Source organism: Dipteris shenzhenensis, chromosome 3 (assembly GCF_047967505.1).
Source record: "Dipteris shenzhenensis isolate YYH24624 ecotype China chromosome 3, Dip_SZ_1.0, whole genome shotgun sequence".
NCBI lineage: Eukaryota > Viridiplantae > Streptophyta > Polypodiopsida > Gleicheniales > Dipteridaceae > Dipteris > Dipteris shenzhenensis.
Genome location: NC_141598.1, coordinates 3,110,381 through 3,135,133, shown reverse-complemented (window position 1 = coordinate 3,135,133; position 24,753 = coordinate 3,110,381). Strand labels below are relative to the sequence as shown.

Below are 24,753 nucleotides of genomic sequence, written 5' to 3'. Positions count from 1 at the left end.
TCTAGGTGCCTTCTCTCTCTAGCAGCACCTTCTCTCTCTAGCAGCCAACCTTTATTCTATAAGATGTGATTGATGGCTGAGCTATTTCTTTTTCCCTTGTTTCAAAATCTTTTTTCGCTTTTGGTTGATCTTGAAGGTGCTTGATTTTATCTCTATTTTTAGACACTCAGGGTTTTGCTTGTGTTGAAAGATTGACATTTCCAGAGTCTAAGGTTTCTATACTAACCCTAACGGGTAGAACATGAGTTTCCTGTGTTTAGGCGATAAGGAGGAGACCAAGACCATTTCTGTGGCTTTGTCCACTTGGTACCCGGTCAGAGGCTGCCCGTGGTTACTTTCTTGGATGATACTCAATCATGTGTATATCTGAGTCACAGTTTGGAAAGGAAGATGATTGTGATAGTTCTATATTTGAGTCTTGGTCTAGAACTCTGGATTTCCCAGATAGGGTTTTGTCCGAAGATCTGTACTACCATTGTAGTGAGGCTAAGCATCATTGAATTAAAAAAAATACAATTGGGTTTACCCAGTTGGGGGAGCGGCCTCATTCTCACCTAGTTGGGTGCCGGTGCACTGTCTCTATCTCTTTTATCTTGTGTTGCTATGTGGATGTATGTGGTATGAATGCATCTAAAGTTCTGGTATTTTTATGCGGAATTATGAAAGCTCTAAAATTCCAAGTTTATTAAGTTATTCACCTGGACCATGTAAGCACGACTCTGACAGGATATGTCTTGTATTTTTGCAGTACCTTTTTTACATCACTAGCTCTTTCCATTTCTTGAACTTTCATGTCCATTGCTGCCAGTCAAAGCTTGGTAACTAAACTTGAAACCTCGTAGTATAAGAAGCCGATCGTGTCCCCTTGGGACGAAAATTTCCTAAATATACATAGTGCTATGGCATCTCCCTGAAAGTCTAGGATCTCTACTTGTGTATCTTTGGTCCTGGCATTGAAGTCCCTGACAAGTAGGACCTTCCCCCCAACTGTCTGTATCTCTGAATGTCCAGATACAGTACTAGGAAAGGGGATGTCTGTCCTCTTCCTGAGGCAGTCCTAGCATAATCTGATCTCTGTGGAGGCAAGTAGCATGCTACAAAATATACATCCTTGATCGGGGAACTCTTGAGTCGGATCCACATATATCAGGCATGCTCATTTGTACCTGTGACCACGATGTGCGCTAATAGATGGGACTGGAAGAGAACTGCCACTACTCCTGATCCATGTACTCCTCCGTATGTGCATCCCTGATCGGGGGTTTCTTGAGTCAGATGCACATATATCGGGCATGCTCATTTGTACCTGTGACCATGATGTGCGCCTACGGATTGGAGTGGAAGAGAACTGCATTTTGGCCTCCATTTTCTTTGATTCCTGCAAGGCTTGTCCATGGTTGGTTCTGATTTCTTGCAAGCAAACTTTTAAGTGCTGAATTCTCATCCTTCAGCAACTCCATGGTTTTGTGATCTAGTAGGATTGGGTCTGCCCTTAGATCCTGTCCTTCAGCTGAAGGGCCTCTAGGCTTGATGCTAGGCCCTCAATTTTCCTTTTCAGGTCCTCATTTGCTACCTGAGAGATGAAAAAGAATGTATTACCGTCCTCTGGGGGCCGAAATCAAGAAAAATCTATGGGTCAAAGGAGTGGCCCCTTGTCAAAGATTTCTAGTGACACTCTGTAGAGACTATACATGAATCGATATAGAAAGGCAAGCCACTGCCTGACGTTGAATTCCTGAACCAACCAAATAGGACATGTGTAATGCCATCCCATACCATGCTTCATAAGCAAGAAGTAAATGCCAAATCCTCCTTGGCTCAGCATCTGCCCCTGAGGTTCAATAACAAAATCTGTCTCCTTGATTCAGCATCCTTGAATAACCTGTCCGCAGTGTGCATTTCAAGAGGCAAAATTTGAGAATGATCTTCCATAGTGAGCAGAAAAAGTAGTGATGGTTGCTGGATTAAGGATCTCTTTAAAACAGAAAGGGGACTGATGTTAACTGCTGTGTCCATGCATGAAAAAGTCAAGTTTGTTTGACAATGAAGGAATCTCCATGAAGCTTCGTCAAATATAACATTCCTCAGACGTTTCGGGTTGATATAATAGGAAAATACATGTTGATGTTCCTCTTTGTAAAAACAGATGAAGGGAAGGTAATGTTCATTCTGTAAATGTATATGCAATGTTATTGTTAGAGTGGATATGTGTTTATGCACCCATTCCCGACTTTTAGGAAGTGATTACGTGTCTAAGAGTCTAAGACACATCATCAGTTCCTAGAATTTTTTTAATTTGTACAACAAAGCTATTGGTTTGAAGCTTTGCAGAGATGCTAAGGTTTTTCGTCTATATTGTAGTTCTTGCTGAATTTGTGGTAGGCTTTATATTAGATGATCCAGCATAGCTTGGAAAGTCGAGAGCCTTCAGCAAGGTAATTGTATTGTTGGCATAATCAAAATCATATACGGATCAATAATGAATGGAAAATACCATATGGAATAATTACCAAGTTAACGTTTTGAGTATTAAGTTATATGGTACATGGTATAATACCTTAACTCCCATCTGGGAATGGAATGGTATATATTGTTGAATGATTGATTGAGATTAGGACTGCCTGCATGCATACATTTTCCTGGAAACTATGGGCAGCATTTAGGACAAACACTTTCATCTGCTAATACTTAAAAAAAAAAAGGGGTGGGGGATGAGGTAGAAGGCATGTGGGGTTTCATTCTTGATGGGTTTATAGATCTGATTTCTATACTTGAAAATCTAGGAGTTGGTCTAGACCAAGTTTTAAATCAAATCCTAGCATCATTAAATATTTTTTTGTTGTACTGTTCAGCAAAGGCAAGACAGTTGAAGATGGGGGCTCCAGTATGGCAGATAAAGTGGTGGATGCTTTTTCTGCATCAGAAGAAAGCATTCTGGGCCAGTACACTCGTATCAAGGTAAGATGACTGCTCATCATATGCCACCTTTAGCTCAAGCACAGACCAGACTAGAACTGAGCATTCAATTTGATATTATGCACTCTTCTGTGGAATTGGCTACTTCTGCAGGCAACACTGATTGGAACTGCTGCAGCTGCTTACCTGTTGGAAGATAGCATTCAATGGGGAGCTGCTCCACCCGTGAAGGTCATCACAGATTTTTTTTCAATTCAGTCATCATTGTCCTTGATGTTCTGGAATACGAGTTTTGGAATTGAAGTATTTTAAGCAATGTTGGATCAGGGCATTCGGGATGCTGCTGTCGAATTATTGCATCCCCTCATCGCTGTGCATGCAGAGGTGAGGGCATTTTCCTTTCAAACGGATGTCAGTCTCATATGGGCTGTTGTGAAGATGCTGCTGATCATAAATGTTTTGTTATTTTGTTTTACAATGCTCTGGAGTCTGGATGCCCTGATCCTGAAGTTCACGTATCTTTGGCTGATTTCCTATGTTTTTAAACCTTCCTTCTTATTATTGAGGCTTGAATACTCCTGCAAGATGCGCATGGAAAACTTGTAGACATGTCATTTAGGTTCCTTTATTGGTGCAAGATGGGAAGTATGCCTGAATGTTGCAAAAGAGCTAGGATTTATCATCCTTGCTATAAGCAGTATCCTCTTTAACCCTCTGTCTGATGATATATGAATTCCAATTTTCAGTTGTATGCTGGAGCAAAGCCTTATTTGGACAGGGCCATCAGCATCTTGGTTGAGGGATTTACAGATGCTTTATTAAATGTTTTCAACCAAAACAAGGTCAAAGCATTGAGGGTTCTCGATCTTAATGGTTTTAGTCAGATCACACTTGAGGTAACTATGATTTCAAAAACAATTTGATTATGTTTACAGGATGATTTTTTTGAATCGCTATAAGTGCCTTGATTTTGAACTATGTGCACCAGCATAAAGAATGACTGCATTGATGAGCTCATTTTGATATCTAGGGAGTTTAAGTGCACATAACGATTGATATGAAATTTAGTATGAGGAGTCATTCTATAGGTGTTGGAAAAGGTCACTAACCCATATGTGAACCCCCCATATGAGGTCAAGGGTTCACGAGACCAGGATAGGGTGTAGGCAAGCTTGTTTGCTTGGCAAACTGACATGTTGGACGTACGCAGTTGAAGTCCAAATGTCCAAAATAGGCAACCCTTTTACAAGCTCTTTTGTTTGCATCTCCTTCAATCTTCTATAATTGATATGGCCAAGTGTTTTATGCCATAATTCAGCCTCTTGGTCTTGTTGCGGCCACCTTGTGCAAACATACCTTGCTGTAAAGAAAGTGTTCTTGCATCAAAAGTAAATAGTCTTCCTCTCTTATGGCCTCTTGCAACCACTCTTCTAACTCTACCATGTAAAAGTCCTCCACAAAGCATCCAAATGATTATATCTCATGTGAAGATTCTTAGTGATGGTGGGAACATATAATGCATCCCCCAAAGTGTTCTCAACACTATCTCTATCAACCAATGGAATTTTTCCAATGTGGGTGATTTTATGCATATCATCAACCGTGGCCACAAACTCACCATCACTTTGTGATGGGGTTGACATACTGCCCCCATAACGCCTCCATGCTAAATAAACGAGCTCTAGGTGTATGCTCATAATCAAACTCCCTTTGGCCAACATAATTGTTATATTGATGCCGTCCACCACAACGTCTACGGCCAGAATTTTGTGTGGCATAGCAATCTCTCTCATAATGACTATATTTTTCACAAAAATAGCAATTTCCAGCTTATTGCACATAGCTTGCCCTACCTCTACCACGACTTGGGGCTCTGCCCCTTCCTCTTTGCATGTAACCACGGCCTCTTGGCATATATTCATTTCTCCCACGGCCTTTGAGGGTCCACTCCTCCCTCTAACATCACTTCTACCTTCCCTATGGTAGAATAGATTATCTCTTTCACTACTACTTGACCCTTTTAATCCAACCTTCAATTCTTTCGTCATGCATAAAGAAACCAGCTCTTCAAAATGGGGCATAGAACCTCTCACAGCGATAGATGTGTCTAAAGACTTATATTGAGGCTCCAAGCCATTCAAGTGATGGACACCAAGCCATCCTCCTCCACATTGCCATTAATAGAAGCCAAATCCCTCGTGATTTGCCTAATTTCTGCAACAAAATATGTAATACTTATATTACCTTTCGACATTCCATGGAACCTTTGCTTAAGCTGAATTTTTTTTGCTTCGGTGGTTGTACCATACATTTGCTTAAGCTTTATGCATATAATTGCTTCCAAATGCAAGTCAACAACACCCAAAGTGTTGGCACTATTCTGAAAATTTTGCACAGCAATTTCCACTCAATTCATTTGAAGCATATAGCATCCAACTCTGAAATTTGCCCTTTGTCACAAGTGCATAAACTTGCTCTATTTTTGTTTGCATACAAAGGGATCAATTTTGGGCATCCAACAAGCCAGTTTTGGGCATCAACTCATGCATTAGCGTTGCATTCATTGCAATTTCCACACTAAAAAAATGCATATATTAGGGCATCAAACGGCCCTAAATCACATCCCAAACTTGCACTTGCAATAGCTTGCAAAACAAAAATCCACCCTTCTTTTTAAGGCATCAAACACTTCCAATTCTCGGCATTCACACCCACATATGCATCCTCCAACACAAATTTACTAGTAAGACCTTAATTCAAGTGCTCAAATGCAGCCACACTTCTCCAACTGGGCATTCAAACCTCTTGGTATTAACACTTTCATGCCCCAAAGCGCTTTTTTTTTTTTTTTGAAGGGGAATTCCTGCAAACAAGTTCTAACCCCAATGGCAAATTCTTCCATCGTGCTACCCATGGGAGCTATGCCAATTTTTGTAATTTAAAAGATGACATTTTACGCTTACATAGGGGCAATGGCATCTTACTTAGTCTTCACCGATGATGATAGATAATGATTATCCTTTGGTGTTTAGATCATTGGAAGCAACATCATTTCAGTTGATAGAAGTTTGATGTTGGTGTGTGGGCACGGAATGGAAGATTTCGAGGACGGGTATGAGGTGTTAGTAGAGGGACTGCAGTCAGACTTTGTTCTACAATTCGCCTTCTGCCTTTTTTTCTTGGCTTCTGTCTGCTCTTCCTTCTCTTGCACTCATTAAACAATGCATTGGGCCAACTTCTCGTGTTCTGTCGATGTCTCAACTTGGCCTTGTTTGCCCTTGGAATCCTATACAGGCCATGACAGAGATGAGACGAGGGGTACAGGAGGAGTTCGAGGTTCAGGTGGAGTTGCAGTCCTTTTCAGATCCACACTTCGGGGGACCATTTCAGTAGAGCAAAGAGATACACATTCCAGATTTCTTTGGATCTAGATTCGACACATGGATAGCCGGGATCTGTTTGTCATAGTTTGCTACTTCCCCCTTGAGACCTCCCACTTTGCCAGAGATATCCGAGGTGATGATGAGACATCCCCATTTGCTGCCCTTTATCAGTCCATCGTTGACTTCTCTAGCCGCGGAGAAGTCCTTCTAGTGGGGGACTTCAATGCAAGGACAAGGGCCCGTCAAGTACCACTTCTTGACTTCAGAGATGATTCCATTCTACTGCCAGATATTGACCTTGAGGAGGCAGGTATGCTACGGGTTTCAGCTGACAGGTGAGGTCCATTCTCATCTTATGGGCAGGCCCTATTAGACCTCGGCAGGATACATGATCTCATTATCTATAATGGTCTTGACAGATGGCCCGCTTCAGGTGGTTTCAGGTGCTTTCCACATGGGGGGGGATCCAATGTTGTTGATTACATCATGGGATCCCTTCACATTTCACATTACTAACTTCACTGTAGCACCTCTCCCCCCCAGGGGCTGATCATACATACCTTTTCTTTAGCATCTCAACCTCTCTTCGCACAGCACCTTCCACCCCACTCAATGCTTACTCCACCTAGCACGATATATGCTTTGATCAGGATCACTTACCTTCTTACTTTGGCCGTCTGTACATACTTCTCGCTTATATTGACTTCATTCTCCTTTTAGAGGATCGTGTTGTCCTTGTCACCCGTTCACTACACGAGGCTGCCATTCACGCTTTCCCCCACACCACCCACTCCACCCGTCCACCCCCCCTGGAACCGTACCCTATAATAGTTGGTATGATGGTGAGTGCAAGGCTTTACGCCGTCAACTCAGATCATACATACCTTTTCTTTAGCATCTCAACCTCTCTTCGCACAGCACCTTCCACCCCACTCAATGCTTACTCCACCTAGCACGATATACGCTTTGATCGGGATCACTTACCTTCTTACTTTGGCCGTCTGTACATACTTCTCGCTTATATTGACTTCATTCTCCTTTTAGAGGATCGTGTTGTGAAGGGGGGGGAGAAGGAGGAAGAAGAGCAAGAGAGTGAGAGTGAGAGAGAGTGACACTCAAGTGCGGGTGTGAAGAAATGATGAGCCATACCACAAACTCACTTGTGTTTTATTAGGATTAGGTTTACCCTATGACTGTCTTAAGACAGTCATAGGTGTCCTATCTTTTAATGAAGGGTTGGCAATGTGCCTTTACCCCAACAACCTCCCACCTAAAGGCCAATGTGCCTAAAGGGGAGAAAAGAATAAAAATTACAGCAATATACAGTTACTGTATACAAGACCATAAAGTAAGAATGGTCTCATCCTAATCCCATGATGTGGCGGCAATGTGCAAACCGCTCTGTAGACAAGCTCTTAGTGAGCAAATCTGCAGGATTATCATGAGTATGCACTTTCACAAGCTCAAGTCGCTTGTCTTCCAGTACCTCCCTGATGAAATGATATTTCACTTCTATGTGCTTGGTCTTCTGATGAAAGACCGGATTCTTTGCCAACATGATAGCACTCTGACTATCACAATGCAAAATTGGCATATCTCCTGTAATGCCCAAATCTCCCACCAGCCGAGTAAGCCATATTGCTTCCTTGCAGGCCTCAGTGGCTGCAACATATTCAGCTTCTGTGGTTGACAGTGCAACGCATTTCTGCAACCGAGACACCCATGATATAGCACCTCTTGCAAATGTGAAAATATAACCGGTAGTAGACTTCCGGTTATCTGCATTCCCTGCATAGTCTGAATCTGTAAAACCATGCACCAATGCATCTTGCCTACCATAGCATATGCACAAGTCTTTGGTACCCTTGAGATACCTCAAGACACCTTTCACTGCTTCCCAATGCCGCTTGCCTGGATTTGCCATATACCTGCTGATGACTCCCACCGCAAAAGCAATATCCGGACGAGTGGCAACCATGGCATACATCAAAGATCCAACTGCAGATGCATACGGAACCTTGGCCATTTCAGCCTTATCATCATCTGATCTGGGGCTGTCCTTACTGCTGAGTTTTAAATGTGGAGGCAACGGGGTACTAATGGACTTCCCCCCCTCCATTTTAAACCTCTGCAGTACTTTGTCAATATACTCTTTCTGTGACAGAAACAAAAGTCCCTTGGACCTGTCACGAGTAATACGCATGCCAAGAATATGATTTGCATCACCCAAGTCTTTCATGTCAAAAGACTTATGCAGGTGTTTCTTCAAAGCACTAATCTCATGCTGAGATTTACTGGCAATAAGCATGTCATCCACATATAGAATGAGTAGCATCAAACTGCCATCCTTTGCCCGTTTGGTGTACAAGCAATGATCGGTCTCACACCGATGATGCCCTTGGGACTGCATGAAGGCATCAAACTTCTTGTACCATTCCCTTGGCGCCTGCTTGAGTCCATACAAGCTCCTCTTGAGCTTACACACAAGCTGCTCTTTCCCTTTAACAGCATATCCCTCTGGCTGACTCATATAGATCTCATCATGAAGATCTCCGTGAAGAAAGGCTGTCTTCACATCCATCTGACATAAATCCATGTCGTCATGAGCAACAAGAGCTAACACTGCTCTCAAAGTAGTCATCTTGACTACAGGGGAAAAGATCTCATCAAAGTCAATGCCCTTTTCCTGCTTAAATCCCTTGGCAACCAATCTGGCCTTATACCGAGGTAAAGCATTTGAATCCACTTTGACTTTGTAAACCCACTTGCATGGCAAAACCTTTCTGCCTGCAGGTAACTGCACCAAGTCCCATGTATCATTCTGAAGTAGAGAGTCCATTTCTGACTGCATGGCTTTCTCCCACTTCTTTTTCTCTGTTCTTCCCATAGCTTCCTTGAAGCTGGAAGGCTCACCACAATCTGTCAGCATGATAAAATCAGCCACATTATTGGCTCCTGGAACAAACCTGGCAGGAGGCCGTTGTGCACGGGTGCTCCTCCTAACAAAATGTTCCGGATTAGGCTGCTGTCCAGCCTGTTCTTCATGCATGACGGGTGGCTGTACCACCATATTTGGCTGATCTACAGCCCCATCTGTTGGCATATCCAGTGGTACATCATTGGCAAAATTATCTGGCTGATTTTCAGCCTGTATACCCTCTTGAACAGGGTTATCTGCAGCAGCCTGCTGCTGCATATAAATGGGCATTCTTTGCTGTCCAACATCATCATAAATAACCCTCCTGTATTCCACAGGTTGCACGGGTTCTTTGTGTACACTATCTTCTTTAAAGATGACATCATTGCTGTGTATAATCTTCCGTTTAACGGGATCCCATAACCTGTACCCCATTTCACCTTCGTCACCATAACCCATAAAGATGCATCTGATAGACTTTGGATCCAGTTTGGTGCGTAGTTCTTTGCGTACATGAGCAAAGCACTCGCAGCCAAATACACGTAAGTGCTTATATGAGGGTGGCTTGCCAGACCACACCTCCTCTGGCACTTTCAACTCCAAAGCCTTGTTTGGCGACCTGTTAATAATGTGAACTGCTGTTTGCATGGCTTCTGCCCAAAAGCCATGGGGTAATGCAGCATAAGACAACATACATCGAACCTTCTCCTGAATAGTTTGATTCATACGCTCACTTGCACCATTTTGAGATGCATTATGAGGGGCTGTGAGTTCCTGTTTGATGCCCTTAGCTTGGCAAAACTGCACAAAAGCATGTGACACATACTCACCCCCATTATCGGATCTGAGGCATTTCAGCCTACGACCTGTCCGATTCTCTACCTGAGCTACAAACTTCTTGAAAGCATCTAAGGCATCTCCCTTATGCTTCAAGAAATAGACCCACACCTTACGTGTGGCATCATCAATGAAAGTAATAAAATATTTTGCACCCCCTAGTGATAACTGTGGCATCTCACACAAATCAGTGTGCACTAGATCAAGTGGTGCTCTATTCTGGGGAGTTCTCCTCTTATGAGGAGTGACAGAGTGCTTGCCAAATATACAATGATCACAAGTAGGCAAATCTGAAAAAGAAAGAGGCGGCAGATAACCCAAACGTGACAGTTCTTGCATTCCTTTAACAGACATGTGTCCCAACCGGCTATGCCACAATGAAACCTTTGGCAGCTCGGTTATGGCAACAACATGATTACCCACACTGGAAACATAAAGAGGGTACAAGGTATCACTCTTAAAACCCTCAGCCACTACAGTCTGGCCATCAGTAATCACCCATTTGGAATCCCCAAATGTGGTGTGGTAACCACTGTCATCCAATAAGCCAGTGCTAATCAGATTTTTCTTGATTTGCGGCACATGGCGAACACCATCAAGCATAAATGACTGTCCATCAGGAAATACTATCTGTATACTGCCAATCCCTGCAATCTGACATGCATAGTTGTTCCCAAGATGAACAACTCCATGAGTACCTGTGTAGGAAGTAAACCACTCCCTATGAGGAGTAACATGAAAAGAGGCACCTGAATCCAAGAGCCAGGTGTGCATGTCATGGCCATCAATAACTAAAGCATGTGCTATTACAGCAGAAGAGCATAAAACATCATGTATGTCACTGTCACTGTCCTCTGCTGCAACATTCACTGCATCCAAGTCATCTGCCTTGGTCTTGCCTTTGCCTTTGCTTGCATTTCCTGCATCCTTTGTTTCAGCCTTCTTGGCTTTCTGATCCCGTATGAACTTGAAGCACTTCGACTTCACATGTCTCTTCTTGCCACAATAAAAGCATTCAATGTCCTTTTTGCCACGGGACTGACTGCGGGATTTGGACTTACTAGCAGATCTCCCCTTCTGCTGAGTCCTGCCTCTGTCCTGTACCTGCAAAGCATTTGAAGACTTGCTGCCCGCATTATTCTTCCTGCTCATCTCCTCCATAAGGAGAGAGCTCTCTACATCAGCATAAATAAGAGTGGCATTCGAGTTTGACAGGGTGGTCTTGAAAGTGTCCCAACTCTCGGGGAGGGTACACAGCAAGAAAGTAGCCTTGAACTCCTCATCAAGGTTCAACCCCTGTGCAATCAGCTGTGTAAAAATGGCATTGAACTCACTCAAGTGTGAGGTCATAGCTGTACCTTCCTTCATGCGAAGATCGACCAGCTTCTTCAGCCAATAAACCTTACTGGCTGAGCTCTTTTGGGCATACAATTCTTCTAGTCTTTGCCATAGACCATAAGAGGTCTTTTCAGCCTGTACATTGAACACAAGAGTGTCTGAAATAGTGAGCATGATAGCTGCCCTCGCAGACAAATCAAGCTCTTCCCAGTCATTAGCTGCCATGTCAGATGGCTTGACACCCTTCACCCTTATGGGCTTAGCAATCTTCCTTAACAGAAGTACATTCAAGCACTGTTCTGCCCATAATGCATAGTTGTGTGCTCCTTCCAGTTTCTTTATGTTCAGAATTGAAGAATCACTTCCCCCTGATGCCATATCAGATGAGGAAAATACCTGACTCACTGGAAGTAAAAAGACTGAATAAAAATTCTGATTTCTCAGAAAAACCTGCTCTATTCAAGAGCTAGAAGCACTCTCAATGGTGCTGTTTTTACTGTCAGTAAAATCTGCAGCAAAACAGTAAATGACCCTGCAAATACTGTACCTTCTGACACACTGTACTGAGCTCAAAGAGGCATAAAAACAGTAATTTCAGACTGCTGCAGCTGCTCAACAGGTGCTTAACAGTGCACAATCATCTGACAAAACCACCAACACTGCTGTAAACACTGCTGTACTGACTGTACTGATCACTTCTCCCACCTCAGATGAGGTATTGCACTGAGTTAAATTGCAGAAACCACTTGACAAACACCCAAAAAACAGTAAATGACCCTTCAGCCTGTCACAAAACCTGCAACAGTAAATGGGATAAATCCCAAGCAATCACCCTTATACCAAGGGGAGAAAATGCATCTGAAGATCTCTGTCGGTAACCCAAGTGCTATCAAACAAAGTCTGGGCAAAAGCCCCTTGATCTGACACCTGAATCGAGTGGAGAACATCTCAACACTGAGGTAGCATGCAATATGAAAATCTCTCTGACACTTTTACCTGACAATGTGCAATGCATAGACTGCCCCTGTGTACTCAGTAACAACACAAATCACAAAGTACAAACACCAAGAAGAAAATCTTTTGAGCACTGTCAACGATGGGCAGTTAGGGACCGAGTAAACTCGATGCGCCCTGACCAAGCGTGGCTCAACTGAGATTTTCAAAGTGCGTACAAAGAATGTGACCTGCAACAAATGTCGCCAAATGCACTGCGGAAACAAAGCAAATGTGTGCTCCCTGGCTACACACTGCCTCAAGGCATACACTGCAAACACATCCAGGCAAAAGCCCTTTGAAATGGTCACCCAAAACTGAGAATTGCACTCAGTAAATGTATAGAAGCTTCTGCAAAACAAGCATCTGACCTTCCTGAAAGACAAGTAACTGCTCAAACACCACCACTGTGGCACAAGTCACCTCAAGCGTGAGTGACACGAGAGTACCTGCTGTACCTCAACAAATGAACAGTATACAGCTAAAATGCTTCAAGAAAGCAGCAGGAATGCTTCATGTACTGCGCGTACATGCATGTACCACGCACAAAACAGAGTGCTTCAGCACTATTCCTCTTTCAAAAAAAAATTGTGTGCCTGCTGTACTTTTCTGTACCTGCAGAGTACCTGCTGTACTTTCTGTCCCTGCAGTAGGCACGCTTCCAAAAAAAAAAAGGTCGAGTCTTTGCGTGGCTCCCTACGCGCACACACGCACGTCAAAGGAGATCCAGCTGCGCAATGCCTCGAGAGGCTTAGCAGCTAGTAGCAGTTGCTGGTTGCTTGCTAGATGCGGCGCCTCGAGCTGCAGCTAGCAGCTGCTGTGCAAGGAGGCCTGCGTCGCCGCCCGCGACCACGCTCTAGCCCACGCCCGCGCTGTCGCCCTGATCTGCTGCGCTGCCTGCGCACTGATCTGCCGCCCTGCAGGCGAAAATGCGCCGCCCTGCAGTCCGTCCGTACGACTGTACGGACGACGTACGGTCGTACGGCGCTGTCCGTACGTCCGTACGGAAGGGGTAGACTAGGAGTTCAGGGAATGGGTAGACTAGGGAGTGGAGGGGAATGGCTAGGTAGGCTCTGATACCAGTTGAAGGGGGGGGAGAAGGAGGAAGAAGAGCAAGAGAGTGAGAGTGAGAGAGAGTGACACTCAAGTGCGGGTGTGAAGAAATGATGAGCCACACCACAAACTCACTTGTGTTTTATTAGGATTAGGTTTACCCTATGACTGTCCTAAGACAGTCATAGGTGTCCTATCTTTTAATGAAGGGTTGGCAATGTGCCTTTACCCCAACATGTTGTCCTTGTCACCCGCTCACTACACGAGGTTGCCATTCACGCTTTCCCCCACACCACCCACTCCACCCGTCCACCCCCCCTGGAACCGTACCCTATAATAGTTGGTACGATGGTGAGTGTAAGGCTTTACGCCGTCAACTCAGATTTGAAACCAAAAACAGTCTTCCGAGCGCACCAGATATGCTACGTGAATACAGTAGAGTGGTACAGAGGAAGAAACTAGACTTCGTTCGTCGGAACGAGGAGGAGCTACTGAACATTTTGTTTAGTAATAACTCTAAGGACTTCAGGCGGAGATTTCTAGAAGGACGGTCCCCTCCGTCACTCACTGACACTCAGATCTGGTTTGATTATGCACACACACTTTATGACATCCCAAATCAGCCAGTCCCTAACCTCTCACACATGCCTCGTCCCACATCCTGCACCCTCTTCACTAGAGGAGGGGTAAAGGATGCCGTAATGAAACTTCATAATTGCCGAGCGAAGGATCATGAGAGGCTATGCACTGAGTTCATTGCATATGGGATTAACCTCCTAGCCCTGATCTTAGCAAAGCTTTTTAATGAAGCTGTTTGTTTGGGATTTCCACACACTTGGACCATTAACACTATCTCACCCATCCACAAGGCAGGGGATTTTATGAGCCCGGAGAACTACAGGACCATTATGATTGGACATGTCATGCCCAAGATTTATGCATCAGTACTTGACTCCGAGGTTAGCAGACTTGCAGAGTGTCGAGGACTTAGAGCAGCAGGACAGGCCGGATTTTGGCGTGATCATGGAACCATGGATGACATTCTCACGCTCAGATGTATCATCGAGGAGACAAGGTCACGGAAGCAGAGGGTTTATTGTTGCTTTGTGGATTTCCGCAAGGCATTTGACACGGTTCCAAGAGCCCATCTCATACGGTGCCTACAGGACTAAGGTTATGACCAGGATATCATTTGGGCTGTCATGGCACTTTACGAGAGAGTTTCTGGCAGAGTTCGAGCAGGATCCGGGTGGACAGACGAGATCATGAGCACCATCGGGGTCAAACAAGGGTGTCCTTTGTCGCCTACCTTTTTTGGCCTCTACATTGATGAGCTTCAGACAGTGATGTAGACACATGGGGGTGTAGGTTGCTCTCTTGCGGGCACGCTGATCCAGATTTTGCTCTATGCAGATAATGTGGCTCTCTTGTCTTCCTCAGTAGAGGGGCTTCAGAGACACCTAGACGCACTATAGTCCTTTTGTGAGTCTCATGATTTGAAGGTCAACCTGGGTAAAACCAAGGTCATGATCTTCAATACATCTCGAGCCATCATGCGTCAGGAGCAGTTCACATTTGCGGGGTCATCTGTTGAGATAGTTTTATCATACACTTATCTTGGGGTTATCTTCTCCAGACCCAGCTTCACTATGAGACCCGCAATGCAGGCACGCTTGAGTAGAGGGTATGCTTCATTGGCCAGACTAGAGAGGTAGTGCTTCCGCTCGCACTTTCAGGATCTACGCACCAAGGGGTTGCTTTTTGACTCCTTGGCTCGCCTAGCGGGGATGTATGGCAGCCCTTGTTGGGGGCCAGACTTGTTGGATACAGAGTGGGCCCGTGTGGAGCGGTTACAGGTTCTCATGTTATCACGGATGATTTGTGGTGAGTCATCCGTTCCTCACCAGATCATTCAGGCTGAGTTTGGGTCACCCCCTTTACAGCTAGATGCTGCATTTCAGGTCATCACATATTTGTACCAAGTTAGGGAATATGGGGATTATACCTCGGGGCGTAGCAGGCTACCATGGATAGCTCTATCCTCTTCTATTGCACTTGCAGCAGGAGGAGACCAGAGGTGTTGGTATGCACGTACAGAGAGATGGTTAGATGATCCCTGCATGGTTGCCCAAATGGCCATCAGAGTGTGTACCGTATCTGTCCAAGTACTGGCCAAGATCTGAGAAGGGTGAACCTGAGAACCCTCCAAAGCCTTAGCGCATCTGGCTCTCCAAATGTGACATGCTGCAATGCTAGCTAAGACCTCCCATGGAGAGTTGACCGAGGAATGAGCAGCCTTGAAGAGAGTGGCCGGAACATCCTCTAGAGAGCAGGACTCCACAAGGTGTCGTCGGACGTGAAGAGCCGAAGAGGAGTCAAGTCTCTCAAAAAAGACCTGGGGCCTTGAAAGAGTAAGCCAAGCCACTGATCCTCAGGTCATATAGAAAGGTAGGCGAACAAAAGTGCTGAAAAGTCTTGCAATCCCCTTCCATATGATTCTCGCCTGTCTGCAATCCCAAAGGCAGTGCTGTATTGTCTCCAAAGCAAAAAGGCAACGAGGGCAAGAAGGGTCAGCTCCGAACCTGGATCTCCATTGGTTTACTGCTATCCCACCATGAGTAGAAAGCCAAAAGAAGAGAGTGATTTTTCTATTTCTGTGGGATTTCCAGAGCCTCTGCAAAAAAAATTTCTGCAAGTCAGCAGAAATCTGAAAGTTCTCCCAATGATGAGCTCTGGTAGGCCTCCAACCCCTACAGCTGAGCTGGAATTTCCTGGCATTACTAACCGTGTAACGAAAGAAGGGGATGTTCTTCTCTCGGTGCCCTTCATCTATCCATTCCCATTTCCCAGGGTCCCACTGCAAAAACTTAATTGGGACACCTTAATAGAGCCACAGCCTCCATGAGCCCAGGGCGATGAGAAGCGGGTCAGGATCCAAGTACCACTGTGAAAGAGAGCCATGCTCCATGAAGCCCACTATCCTGACTGGCTGAAACGGTACCTCCAACAAGATATCGTCTGTGGATCTGGACAGCCTGCCCCCCGAAGAAACATCAAAGACTAAGGCATCCTCATGTATGTCATGAAAAGAAGTAAAGGAACTCCCAGTCTGGAAAATGCCCCCATCCAGGTGGAGCAAGTAATAGGCATGTCATCTGTGTCCACCCAATCCAAGGGCAAGGCTGCATCAATCTGTCGGACTCTGCCTGCACTCCCTCTGAGGTTAAGAACCATCTGGGCCTGTCGGTCTGCAGGAAGCTTCTTGAAGGCTTGCCATGCTCCCACAGTAGATGCAGGGCCCCTCTCCCATCTTGGCCACTGCATGTAAGGAGAAGCTCCAAGTGGTCTGCCATGCTCATCCAAAATCTTGTCATTCCACATGATAGGCTGCCTTTCAATCTCTTCACGGGTGGATGGGGGAATCCTGCGAAGAGTACTCCTGAAGCTGGCCCATGCTTTTAGGAAAGCAACCATAAGAGGGGAAGAGGGAGATCTAAGGTGGACTGTGGTGAAATCCCATCTGGTACTGTGTGTCCAATCCTCTCCTGAAGTGGGCGTGCGAGACTGTATGCATCTGATAAAGAAATCCTTCCAAGGCTCTTGCCTTGGCATAAGTCCTCTCACAATGACCTTGCAGAGTAAAGCTCTGCACAGTAAAGCTCTGCACTGTAGATCCGGGTCGATGATATTCAAACCCCGTTCTCTTGAAGGAAGAATCAAGGTCTCCCAAGCCACCCTGGCTGTAATATTAGATGTGCCATCTAGACCACTCCATAAAAAGTTTTGTACAGGCCTCTTAAGCTGAGTGATACAATCCCTAGAGTGGCACCAACAAGAGCATACAAACCATGCTGTGGCTAGAAGAACTTGGTTAACCACCACCATCCTGGAAGCCAAGTCAAGTTTGGCTGAGCTCCAAAAAAGGAGTTTTCTTTTGATGCTCTCCAACACCGGAGCAAACTGTTGTGAAGGAGAGATACCCACCCCAACCTGGCAGCCCAAATATCTGACGGAGACGCCCTTCTGTACCCAAGTGAAGCCAAAATCATTACCACAATCCGGGGTGTCATCATCGCAAATCCAAAAACCATTGGATTTATGCCAATTAATGTGTGCACCTGCAGGTGTGCAAAATAAATCCAAGGCTGTCTGGAAGGAAGTGAGCGTCCTAGGGGAGGCATCCAAAAAAACAGCCGTGTCATCTGCCAACTCACTATCCAAGAGCTCTTCTTCCCGGCGGATAGGAAGCTCAAGCCATAAATATCAGCTTGAGATCTAATGTAGATACTCATAGCTTCCGCCACAAACAGAAAAAGAAAAGGGGCAAGAGGACATCCCTGGCGGACTGATCTGGAAATCTGAAACCTGTCCCCTCTTATCCCCCCAATGAGCACCTGGCTATGGGCTGATTTGTAGAGAGAGGATACTCCTCTAATCCATGCATCTGAAAAACCAAAGCGAGATAGAGTATCCTCTAAAAAATCCCAGTCTACTCTGTCGTAAGCTTTCTCAAAGTCCAAGAGTAGAATGGCCAATCTCTGGCGGCTCTGCGCGTGGTGTGCCCGGATCTGCAGTAAGAAGGGATGCAAAAAAATCTGAAGCTACATGCATGACAACATGAGGATCTGAGTGTAACACCCCGTCTGAGTCAACAAGCTACGAGACACTATCTCTACTATGTCTGGACCCATGAGTAGAGAAAAAGTGTTTGTTGACCCTGCCACCCATCTGAATCCAAAAGGATTCTCGAGCATGAAAGGCATATTCTGCTCTCTGATCCAACAATGTTTGTATATAAGCCCTTGCTGCAGCAAGGCGCTCCTGAATCGAAACATCTGTGGGCCTCTTCTGCTCTTCCCTCTGAAGGGACGCTAACTGTTGGTGTATACCAATCTCACGTCTCATGTAGTCCACTAATTCCGGATAAGGCTGCAGCTACCTAAGATGGGCGGACAGCTCCACCTTGTATGTGAGAAACCCAAATCTGTAAAATATTCTCTGTGAGGCTCTCCTTTGCATAAAAAGCATCCGGAATCCTAACACTGGCAGAGCGTTCTCTCCGATGAGGCTCAAGAATCTGCAACACCATTGGAAAATGATCTGAGGTGGAAACCCCAGTGGAAATGCATACAGATCCTCCTCTGTCAAGTGCCCAATCGTCTACATAAAATCTGTCAATACGTGCATGGATGGGCATGTGTATTCTCCTGTTTGATAGGAGTAACTGTGGCATAACATGAAAGGCATCATCCAACAAGTGTCCCTGCCACTGTACTGAAAGAGAAAGGCATCCCAGGCTGCCCTCTCCAAAGAATGAATTCCACCCTGTCTGCCTCCCTTTTTGTCTGAAGGCAACTCAACCATGTTGAAGTCGCCACCAATGTTTCGAGAATCTGCAATGGGGCCTAAGGGAGTAACTCCGTCCAAAAGGAGATCCGCTTCCCTGTGTTGTTGGGAGCATAAAGATTGAGAAGACCAATCTTATGCCCTCCAATCAAAATAATGATCCATTGAGCTCTAGAGGGGGAGATAATACCATGACCAGCAACCAAGGGGAGAATAGAAGGAGAAACCGAAATGCAAGTACCTCCCCTTGTGCCCATAGCAGGCGACCAGAAGGTATGTCTTGAAAGCAGTTTGCCAGACTTAGAGCAATCACTGGCATCCAACTTGTATTCCTGGATAAAAAGGATATCAATAGCACCTCTAGTGACACCTGGATGAAGCTGATTCCGGATCAGCTGCCTACAGCGACGGTGTGGAACTCTGCCTAGGCCCTGTATGTTCCAACTGACTATCCTCATCGACAGGAGGATGCTGGATGGAAAGGCTTACCCGACCTAGTAGAGGAGACCAGCTTCCCCTTGGCCGAAACACTCCTGCTGAGGGTAGGAAACTCAACAGGTGAAAGAATCCCCACACCTGCTGAAGGGGAGGCCCTATCAAAAGGAGTCCCAATGATCGGGACCCCTAAGGTGGAGGGCACAAACTCCTCATCATCCATGAAAGTAGCCGAATCTGCCAGTGCCGAAAAAGAGTTCCTGATAAACAAGTCTAGTTGAGGAGTGCGAAGAAGACCTGCACTCGTGGAAGATGGAGGAGAAGGACTTGCGAGGCCTCTATCAGCAGAACTGAAGCTGGGGGCTGAGGAGGCCTGTGGATGGGTTGAAGAGGAATCTAGAGTCCTCATCTGCGCTTGTACTTTCTCTGTTGTCCTGACTGTGGCAGGAACAATTTGCGGGAAAGAAGTACCTGTAGCCCCCTCGTGGTCAGAAACCAAGGTGACTGGGACTGGTGCATCTAAAGGCCCCTCCTGATGTGGAGCTGTAGTGTCTGGGGTGCAGCAACATCCACCTCCGGAGTCTGGAAGGTGTTTGTCTGAACAGGATCAAAGGTCTCCTCCTGAGGTAAGGGAGCCGCTCTGATAGCTCTCCATTGTGGTACTGGATGTGCTGCGGGCATTGGGCGCCCTGCTGTCCCTAGTGATCCTGGGGTGCGCGAAGCAGGGCGCCCTGTTGCTCTTGGTGGTCCTGGATTGCGTGATACAGGGTGCTGGGAGGTGCAGTCGGGGTAGTACGTGAAGGAGCCGCACCAGAAGACCTCTTGGGTCTTTTTCTCTTCCTTGGGCAGCCTCTAGCAAAGTGCCCAAGGGTCCTGCAAATCCTGCACTGGTCTTGTCTACCTGAAAAGGTAAGTTTTTGAGGGACCAGTTGGCTACAATTGGTCACAAGTTAGCTAGCCATGCTTGTACTTGGATGTCTTCCCAGAAGCTTCAGGGGGTTTCTCATGATAGTGACAATAGGACAACAGTATACTCTGATGATGTTTGAGGAGCTTGGGCCTTTATTGCTCTAGGAAGAAGGTTGAGAGAAGCAATATGACACATGCGGTGGTGAAAAGGTTTCCTTTCAAGAGGGAAAGGTGGCAGGGGTAAGCCTAGAGAAGGTAAGCCCAAGGATGACAACGACTTGAAGGGAAACAAGTTAGAAGATAGGGAAGACAAGAAAAAGAGTAATTAAGAGTTTCTACTTTACGACAAGCCAAGCCACATTGGTAAAGAATGTAGACTAAAAGAGGAAGGAAGGCGACAACTCCAAAGAAGAGTCGAGATAAATTAATTAGATGTTGCAAAAGAGGAGCTATTTTTAGTCATAGAGCACTACTCAACTCATGGAGGACAGTGATGGTTGATATGCCGATAGCGGCGCGTCGAGACACATGTCCAATAAGGTATTACAACCCGCACATAAGGATTCATCAGTGTCTGTTGGAGACAGAAGGAAGTGCTCACTAGAAGGGATTGGGAGCTTTAGTCACCATGGATTCAGGTTCTCTATGTTCTTGATCTATGCAAGAATCTACTTTTTATTAGCCAGATCACAAGGATAGGATGAAGGAAGACTTCGATACGGGAAAGATCGTGGCAAGAGGAACGGAGGAACACGGGCTGTACAAGATCAAGACATTGTGGACATAGACACATCTAAGTTGTGGCATGAGATTTGGGTACATCAGCTACAAGATTCTCTTTGAGATGCAGAGGATTGGATGGTGTCACGGGGGCGTGAAATTCTAAGTACTTTAATGTACTACAAGACTGTGACAACTTTGGTTTTAAAAGTCCCAGCGTGGGCTTAATAATGTGTAATTAAATGCGGCATGGTACCTAGCACATAAGCGTAATTAATCCCTAGGCCCAAAGGCATTCCAAGGAATTAAAAGAGTGGTTGTTGGAAAATGATGACGTGGCATTTTTAATGGGCCCCCTAGAGGGCCATGTACCTTCAGTGGCCTCCCTAGAGTTCCAGGTGGCTCTAGTTCCTTCTACATGCTCGTTTGCCATTCCTGGACCTTCCTGGGCCTTCTAAACTTCACATGTGTGGTTTTCTCTCCCATCTTCTCCCTTTGTTGAGATTTGGGACTGGTTTTTTAGCCTCCTTCAGCTGAATTCCGTTTTTCTTCCTAACTCCTCACCCCTTTGGATTCCTCGACTTACGTTTGGCCCGATGGCTTCCCCTCTACCTCCCATTTTGCATACAAAAGAGCAAATCTTCGAAGCTGATCGTATTGTGGAAAGCCTTGAAGAGGCTTACAAGAGGATCAAATATGCCTTGCAAAGAAGTCAGGACAAGCAGAAAAGAGCAGCAGATAAGCACCGCAGGGAATTGGTATTCACAGAAGGTGATTGGGTTTTGCTGCGTTTTCAGAAGGCAAGGCTGAAAAATAAGAAAGGCAAGGAAAGGTTGTACACAAAGCTGAACATGTGTTACTATGGTCCTTTTCTGGTTTCTGAAAGATAAACGAGGTAGCTTACAGGTTGAAGTTGCCTCTGCATTGGAAGATATATAATGCCTTTCATGTGGGCTTGTTAAAGCAATATCATGGAGATGTTCCCGAGGATTTACCTGATGAGGTACATCCTGAAGTGGAAGAATAGGATGAACTTTTGGTCCCAGAGCAGATTCTAGCACACAAAGATAGAAATCTCAAGGGTAAAGTTATCCGTCGCTACTTGGTAAAATTTCAAAATTACCCATCACTCGATGCAAAATGGATGGAGGAAGGTGAACTGGTAGATTCACCTGGGATATTGCAGCCTTACCTTGATGCTTTCCAGTTAGAGCCGGTCCGGGCTCCTACAAGTAGTTCAGCAGAGCGAGCGTTTGGAGCATTACCTGGTGTTCGAGAGGGGGGTTAGCACCTCCACTCCCTTAGTAGAGACGGGCTCATCGTGATTTCATGAGGTCGCTTGATGACACTGTATGTTTCATTCGAGATACTGAGCTAACAGTATTTTTGCTGTGAGACTTGATGATATTGATGCATCTTGACTATTGATCGTCGAGGATCACATAGATTTTAAGCAGTGTATATGGATGGATGCATGCCTCTTCTAGCCATATTTTCATTGTCTCTGTATACTGTAGCTGCAGCTTTCTTGTTTACTCTTTCATGGTATATTTCATGCTCGCTCCTGTGTTTTGGGGCAGCAAACTATGGTTTGCTGTTTCAAGGGAGGAGTATGTCACGGGGGCGTGAAATTCTAAGTACTTTAATGTACTACAAGACTGTGACAACTTTGGTTTTAAAAGTCCAAGCGTGGGCTTAATAATGTGTAGTTAAATGTGGCATGGTGCCTAGCACATAAGCGTAATTAATCCCTAGGCCCAAAGGCATTCCAAGGAATTAAAAGAGTGGTTGTTGGAAAATGATGACGTGGCATTTTTAATGGGCCCCCTAGAGGGCCATGTACCTTCAGTGGCCCCCCTAGAGTTCCAGGTGTCTCTAGTTCCTTCTACATGCTCCTTTTCCATTCCTGGACCTTCCTGGGCCTTCTAAACTTCACATGTGTGGTTTTCTCTCTCATCTTCTCCCTTTGTTGAGATATGGGACTGGTTTTTCGGCCTCCTTCAGCTGAATTCCGTTTTTCTTCATAACTTCTCACCCGTTTGGATTCCTCGACTTTCGTTTGGCTTGATGGCTTTCCCTCTGCCTCTCCTTCGTAGTGATATGCTTTCCGTCCGTGCGTTTGGTAGAACAGGCAGAGCTGAGTACTTCTTTTGCTGGTCGAATTTGCAAAAGTGGCTTTTTCTGGACCTTTTTTCTTCTAGAGCCTCCTGGGTCTCTCCTTTTGCAAAGCTATAGCTTTCTGTTGAATTTCGAGTGGTCCCATGCGCTGGTTGACTGGTTTTTCTCAGTGTTGTGGAGGACTTTCCGGCGATGAAACTTCTCGAAAACCTTCTCAATGCATTCCTCTCTGAAGCACGCTTCTTTTGAGCCCAAGAACTCCCACGTTGAGGCCATAAGGAGTTGGCCAATACTGGAAAATCTGCATGAAGTCAGAAGCTTCCTTGGGTTGTGTTCATACTATCGGAGGTTTATAAAGTATTTTGTAGAAATTGCTTCTCCCTTGCATGCTTTACAGAAGAAAGCTGTACCGTTTCGGTGGGGACCAAAGCAAAATGCAGCTTTTGAAGAGCTGAAGCAAAAGTTGTGTATGAACCCGTTATTATCTTGCCAGATCTTGCAAAACCCTTTGCTGTAACTTGTGATGCATGTGGGAACAGCATAGGAGGCACTTTGATGCAGGACGGCAGAGTGGTTGCATATGAGAGTAGAGTTCTCAAAGATGCTGAATTGTACTTGTAGACATACTAGAAGGAAATGTTAGCAATGATACATGCTTTGACCACATGGAAACATTACTTTCTTGGAGCTGATTTTTATGTACAGAGAGATCATCAGTCACTTAGATATTTTCTCACGCAGAGAAAATTATTTGAAAAGCACATGAGATGGGCTAACTTCCTCTCAATGTTTCATTTTCAAATTGTACATGTGCCGGGTGACAAAAATGTCGTGGCTGATGCACTTTCCAGGAAACCACAACCTGAAGCAGTCTACAAGAAACCCAGTGTTTCAGCAGTGAGCATTGCTTACAACAATGTGTTAGATGTGATGAAAGATCAGTATGTTAATGATGCTGATTTTTCAACTATTTATGATCAGCTTTTTGATGGTCAAAGGCATGATCACTATATGTTGAAAGAGGGTTTCATTTTGATGCATGGACGACTCTGTGTCAGTGATTAGATGCGACAGAAAGTCGTGCTCCTCCATATGCAGGACATAGGGGAATTACAGCAACAATTACATCAGTGGAGCAATACTTTTATTGGCCATCTTTGGGGAAAGATGTGGAAGAATATGTGAGAACATGCATGGTTTGTCAGAAAGCAAAGTTTGACAGGCAGAAGGCACCTGGGTTATTACACCCTTTGCCAATTCCGGATAGACCATGGCAAAGCATAGCTATGGATTTTGTGTTTGATCTTCCACGTACTTCTATTGGACATGATGGATTGTGGATAATAATTTGCAGGTTAGAAAATTATAGCAGATCAAATGGCCAAATTGTTTCTGCAGCATGTCTTCAAGTATCATGGGATGCCTGAATCCATAATTAGTGATAGAGATCCGAGGATGACCAGCCTCTTTTGGAGAGGGCTGTTTGAAAATATGGGCACTATGCTGAATTTTTCGTCATCTTTTCATCCTCAATCTGATGGACAATCGGAGCAGGAAAACTCTACCATCCTGGATATGTTTAAATGCTATGTCTCAGACCACAAAAGCAAATGGGAGCATTATTTGCCTTTGTTGGAATATGCTTGCAATAATACGGTGCACACATCCACAGGTAAAGCATCTTTTGAAATAGTGGAAGGTGCCAGGAAGATACCTCCCATTTTGCATTCAAAAGAGAAAATCTTCGAAGCTGATCGTATTGTGGAAAGCCTTGAAGAGGCTTGCAAG

The 24,753-nt window shown here is 45.1% G+C and overlaps 1 protein-coding gene across 1 annotated transcript in view; it reads left to right on the top strand.

The window, feature by feature from the left end:
• LOC147903233 (exocyst complex component SEC5C-like) overlaps positions 1-24,753 on the top strand; it is a 115,462-nt gene that overhangs the window by 76,945 nt on the left and 13,764 nt on the right. Inside the window, exons 17-20 of the mRNA XM_087373001.1 lie at positions 2,853-2,958; positions 3,070-3,147; positions 3,244-3,300; positions 3,663-3,812. Coding sequence (XP_087229127.1) covers positions 2,853-2,958; positions 3,070-3,147; positions 3,244-3,300; positions 3,663-3,812 — 391 coding nt within the window. The remainder of the gene's footprint in view (positions 1-2,852; positions 2,959-3,069; positions 3,148-3,243; positions 3,301-3,662; positions 3,813-24,753) is intronic.